This window comes from Myotis brandtii, unplaced genomic scaffold (genome assembly GCF_000412655.1).
Source record: "Myotis brandtii unplaced genomic scaffold, ASM41265v1 scaffold810, whole genome shotgun sequence".
Classification (NCBI taxonomy): domain Eukaryota; kingdom Metazoa; phylum Chordata; class Mammalia; order Chiroptera; family Vespertilionidae; genus Myotis; species Myotis brandtii.
This window is the reverse complement of record NW_005371274.1, coordinates 1,264,017-1,270,185: the sequence shown is the minus strand read 5'-3', so window position 1 is coordinate 1,270,185 and position 6,169 is coordinate 1,264,017. Positions and strand designations below refer to the sequence as shown.

The following is a 6,169-nucleotide window of genomic DNA, read 5'->3' as shown; positions in this document are numbered from 1 at the left end:
CTAGGTTCTGTCTGTAGGTTCTGTCTCTAGGTTCTGTCTCTATTATCTTGTTACATCTGTATTTATATCAGTTGATTCCAATCCTATCAATCTCTATTCCAAAGGTTAGGGCGTTTCTTATCTCCATTCCAGGGAGTAAAGATTATGTAGCTTAAGCGTGATTGTTTGTAGTTAAAGTGATTAACTACCCGCCTGGCACTTAGTTAAGGGGTTTTATCCCCTCCCTAACTTCAGGGGAAAATCCCCACCTGGGGAAACAACCTTTCTCGGAGAGGTGACCTTGGCCAAAACACATAGTGCTAAGGGGAGCAAACACATTAAGAACAGTATGCCATATACACCAGGTCCCTTGAAACATATGCTGTGCAGATGTTTCTTCCCTGCAGCAACTGGGATGGACCGGCTCCCGGCAGGAAGCCCCAGTCAGTTGCAAAATCACAGCCCAATATTACCAAATGAAAGCCTGACAGTACTACTTCCAAATCTGAGCAATAACTAAATATATACAGAATGATGGAAGTACAGTTTTCTTCTGACAATATCTGTCTCAGAAGTTCTCAAAGTAAATTAAAAATTTAGTAACATAAATTGTCTGACTTACTGAATGAGCTCTAAGGACAGCAATTATCTTTGAGAGGGCCATGTTCCAAAGTTCATCAGTGTATGCCCTGGTTACTAATCCTTGGGTCACATGCAAAATATGATCTTCAACCACAAAGAACCTAAAAACAGTAATTACCGATATAACATGTGTTAAAAAAATTCAAACCCAAATACAAAATTATTAGTTCTGACATTTAACATAATATAAAAATAATATTTATTTCCATATTAGATACATACCCTACAATTTGAGTGAAATATCTTCTATAGCCATCAACTGTTTCATGCTTTAAATGAAAAATAAAAATCAATTTAAACCAATACATACCAGAACAAAAAAGTCACTACATTTATTAACAAATATTTATTGAGAGCCTACTATATGCTGCATACATTTTAAAGCACCAGGGGATACACTGATAAATAACAAAAAGTCCTTACCCTCATGAAACTTGCATTAAAAATAAGAGAGACAATAAACAAGTTAAAAAGTAAATATGACTTCAGAACTGCCCACCCTCTCAGCATTTAATTCAAGCCACCACCATCTCTCACTTGGGATATTACATCATTCTCCTACTAGTCTCCCTAGCTTTCAGGCTTGATCCTTAGTCTATTCTCCAGATACCTGCAAAAATGATACTTCCAAATAGTAATGAGATCACATATCTTCTGCTAAAAACCTCCCAATGACTTTTCATCTGATTCACAATAAATGTCAAACTCTTTACAAATGGTCTACAATTGCATATTGTTTATAATTATTTATAGTTTTGCATATAGATAATGATCTTGTGGTCAGAAGACATACTCTGTATGATTTCAAGTCTTTTATATTTGTTGAGATGTATTTAATGGCTCAGAATATGATCTATCTTGGTGAACATTCCAAGTCTAATTGAAAACCGTGCGTAGTCTGCTGTTTGGGTAAAGTATTCAGTCAACATCAATTAATCAAGTCAGCTGATAATGTTTTTCAGGTTTTCTATTTTCTCTATCTTTGGTATTCTGAAGTTTCACTGTAAGGTCTTTAAGAGTAAATCCTTTTTATTTAACCGACTTGGTATTCCTTAGGCTTGACCTATAGGTTTCTATTTTTCATCTGTCCTGGCAAATTCTCAGCCATTATATCCTCAAATACTCCTCTGTCCCATTTGTTTTATCTTCTCTTTCTGAAACTCCAACTAGAAATATGTTAGACCTTCTCCCTGTATACCCTTGCTCTTATCTATTTTTATCATTTTGTCTCTCTGTGATTCTTTCTAGATAATTTCTTAAGATCAACTGAAGAGAATTCATCAACTGTTAAACCTATCATAAAATTTTAAATTTTGGTTAATATATCTTTAATATCTAGGTATTCTACCTGATTTTCCTTCACATTTTTTGGACATTCTCTATAGTTTCTTATTCCCTAATTATATCAGCAAGCTTATATAAATGCTTACACTAATCTCAATTTCTGCCTTCATTTAGGTTTTCCTGTTTTCTTGTCAGATCTAATGAGGTATATGTTATATACAATAAAACTCACTCTTTTTCATGCACTACAAGTTTTCAAAAATATATCTGGTCATGTAACTATCACCAAAACCAATATATGAAACAGTTCCATATTCACTACATTTTTGTCCTGACTATACTTTTGTCCTGACTACACTCTCTAAAAAAAAAAAAAAATCAATTTAAAAAAATACTTTAAAAAAAAATTAATCAAGGTACAGAGTCCACCATGTTGTAAGAAACTAATGATAACTCCCAACAGCTCATATGTTTACTTGTTTATCCTTTTATTTACTCACTGTCTATTTTGTTTGTTTACTGTCTACCTTTGCCAATAGAATGTAAGTTCATGAGAGAAGGGACTTAATCTGTTTTGCTCACTGTTGTACCATCAGCACCCAAATCAATTACTGGAAATAGTAGGTGTTCAATAAATATTTATAGTTAAATGAATAGCGATGCAAGCTCTGAAGAAATTAAAGCAAGTAAGGAGATAAAAAGTGATAACATGACCGATTCAAAAATTTTATATACTTACCATATTTGACTGGGGCTGCAAAACCAGTCTTGCTTGTTTCTTTCTTTGTTTTCGATAATAATTTTCAAATGTTTCCTCATCACCCTAAAATCAAATCAACAGAGTAATGAAAACACGTACACACACACACACACACACACACACACACACAAAGATACTTACCAAAGCAGAATAAATGTGCAAACATCTGTAAACTGGAGAAAAATCAACGAGCTCTTGAACAGTTAAGACCTGAAAAAAAATACCATTTTTAAAAAATCAGAGGTCAAACTACTAGTCCACTCTTGGATAATGTAAAGTTAAAGATAGACAAAGAGATTCATTAACTTCATGTTATAACATTTATCACCTATAAAAAACAGACTATCAATGTAATGCCCTTTTTACATTCTTTTGGCATTTGTTCAGTAGTTCATTCTGTGTATATTTATCATCACTGGCTATTTTAGATTATCCTATACCAGAGGCCCGATGCATGAATTCGTGCATGGGGGGCAGGAGGGGACTGCGGGAGGTTGGCCGGCAGGCCCTGATCTAGTTGTGTAGATGTGCTGAGGTAGCGGCAAGCAAAGCCCACAGAGTGCCCCAAAACGCCTGAACACCAGCTACGCTCTGAGGTGGAAATAGAGCTCTACTTGGCTGCCCGAGCTCCAGCCACCTCACTCCGTTGGGCGGAATTGCTGACAGACAGACAGGTAGTCTCTCCTACCTCAGCCGCAGGAGCGATAGCCAATCAGCAGTTGGGAGCCTGGAAAAGCATGGGGCCAAGCTAGAAGTGGCTAATGGGGGCAGAAGGGCGAGTGGCATGGTGCGGTGGCAGAGGTAAGATGGCGGTGGTGCTTATTTTACGTCTTTCCAGTTAGGCTGCTGTCTTGCCCCTTCTGGCCCCTCCGAGCTGCTACTCTGTCAATCAGCGTTGGGGTTGCTCTCCTTCTACAGGCTTCCCAGACCCAGATTGTATGGTGCCCACTGCCCAGAGCCTTAGCCAGGGCAGGGACCGGCCGGGGGAGGGACTGTGGGAGGTTGGCCAGCCACCAGCCATGGGAGGTTGACTGTGGGAGCACACTGACCACCAGGGGGCAGCTCCTGTGTTGAGCGTCTGCCCCCTGGTCATCAGTGCACATCATAGCAACCAGTCGTTTTAGTCATTCCGGTTGTTCGGTCATAATGGTCACTTAGGCTTTTATAGATAGATAGATAGATAGATAGATAGATAGATAGATAGATAATAAAAGCCTAACATGCTAAGTGTCCTACTGTTCGACCAGTCGCTATGACGTGCACTGACCACCAGGGGGCAGACGCTCCAACTATAGGTTAGCTTGTTGCTGGGGCCCAGCTGATCAGGACTGGGCGAGATGGGCTGGACATGGCCTGGAGCCCTCCCACGGTCCCTCCCCAGCCCCGATTGTGCACTGGTGAGGTCCCTCGGTGTGGCTTGCGCCCTCTCACAATCCGGGACCCCTCGGGGGATGTCGGAGAGCTGGTTTCAGCCCATCCCCACAGGCCAGGCCGAGGGACCCCACCGGTGCATGAATCCATGCACTGGGCCTCTAGTAAGGTAATAAAGGAGAGAGACTTATGTCTTCAAATAGTTGGTAGGGTGCCAGGAAAACTGTTACAGATAAGAGGCTACATCATTATTGCCATTTTAAATTTTTGTGCCTGTGTTCTTTTTTCCCTTTTTATTTCTTCTTTTTACACCAGTCCCTTTAGCATTTCTTGCATTGGATTTATGGTATAACTATAGACAAAGTTCCTACTCTTATGCAGCTAAGTCATATGATCTACTATTTCATCAAATTGAAGACATAATCACTATTTTATAAAACACTAAGAAAGAAAAAAAAACACTAGCACTTGAAACGATATCAATTTAAGATGTATCCCAACTCTGAGAAGTTGCACCTCAGAATAGATGAAAGAGAGTAGTATAAAGTTACTCAAACTTGAGATATAAATTATTTTTTTATTTTTTAAATACATATTTTTATTGATCTCAGAGAGGAAAGGAGAGAGAGAGAGAAGAACATTCATGATGAGAGAGAATCATGGATCGGCTGCCTCCTGCATGCCCCCCACTGGGGATCGAGCCCACAACCCGGACATGTGCCCTGACCGGGAATCGAACAGTGACCTCCTGGTTCAGAGGTCAACGCTCAATCACTGAGCCACGCCGGCCAGGCTAAATTATTTTTAAAGAAACATACTTCTATGCTCATGAGTCCCCAGAGTAGACTTATTTTTTATTATAAAGTTACTTATTAGGGAAAATGATAGAAACAAATACAAGTAATAATAAAATAGATCTGTAAAAACAGGGAAACAACCAAGTTTTTCTTACAGTATGGATTTAGTAGTAGGGCATGATGGTAATACTCTCAGCAGTCAAAGATACAAAACATCCCTGGCCGGTGTTGCTCATTGTTTAGAGCAGTGGTCAGCAAACTGCGGCTCGCGAGCCACATGCGGCTCTTTGGCCCCTTGAGTGTGGCTCTTCTTAAGCCTTAGGAATACCCTAATTAAGTAAATAACAATGTATCTACCTATATAGTTTAAGTTTAAAAATTTTGGCTCTCAAAAGAAATTTCAATCGTTGTACTGTTGATATTTGGCTCTGTTGACTAATGAGTTTGCCGACCACTGGTTTAGAGTATCCGCCCGAGCACCAAAGGGTCACAGGTTCGATTGGTGTTTCTCTTTCTCTCTCTCTCTCTCTCTCTCTCCTTTCTCTCTCTCTCTCCTTCTCCCTCTCCTCCTCTCTCTCTCTTCCCCTCTCTCTCTCTCTCTAAATAAGTAATCTTTTAAAATAATAATTTCAAGGTTTCTAAATTTATTAGAATTTTTCAAGAAATAAAAAACTTTAAAAAAAGAAATAAAAACTTTAATCATATTAAAATTATTTTATAGCATCTCAGCACCAATTTTTTTTAAAGGCAGGCTATCCAGAATTAGTCTAAATTTTAAGGTCAAGCTATCATGAAATTAAATGCTTACCACAGATAAAGAAATATATTTTTTAAAAAAGATAATTAAAATATAACCGATCACTTCAAAAAATTAGATTTACACTTTCGCTGCTAATTGTGGCAGAACAACTAAGTTGAACTATCTCTGATTTACAAGTATAAACTACACTATTTCGTGTTTATCAGTTAATTATGCAATCTAATACTTCAGATCATTCTATTGTCCTACTATCACTAACTAGTCTACATAAATTTAATTTGCACATGGTAAGAATAAGAATCACAGTCATACATTACAACTTAAAAGAAAAAAATTCATACAAAGAAAGAAAATATAAAAATATTAGAGGAATCCACAGGCAGCAAAATCTCAGACATATGCCGAAGCAATATCTTCACCGATACAGCTTCTAGAACAGTGGAAACTAAAGAGAAAATAAACAAATGGGACTTCATCAAAATAAAAAGCTTCTGCATAGCAGAAGAAACCACCAACAAAACAACAAAAAAGCCCACTGCATGGGAGAACATATTTGCCAATGTTATCACCAATAAG

The 6,169-nt window shown here is 38.1% G+C and overlaps 1 protein-coding gene across 1 annotated transcript in view; it reads right to left on the bottom strand.

Moving 5' to 3' along the window:
- EXOC6 (exocyst complex component 6) overlaps window positions 1-6,169 on the bottom strand; it is a 106,974-nt gene that overhangs the window by 86,523 nt on the left and 14,282 nt on the right. The window contains exons 7-10 of the mRNA XM_014531568.1: window positions 2,807-2,875; window positions 2,645-2,728; window positions 844-890; window positions 602-722 (exon numbers count right to left, since the gene is read on the bottom strand). Of these exons, the coding sequence (XP_014387054.1) occupies window positions 602-722; window positions 844-890; window positions 2,645-2,728; window positions 2,807-2,875 (321 nt within the window). The remainder of the gene's footprint in view (window positions 1-601; window positions 723-843; window positions 891-2,644; window positions 2,729-2,806; window positions 2,876-6,169) is intronic.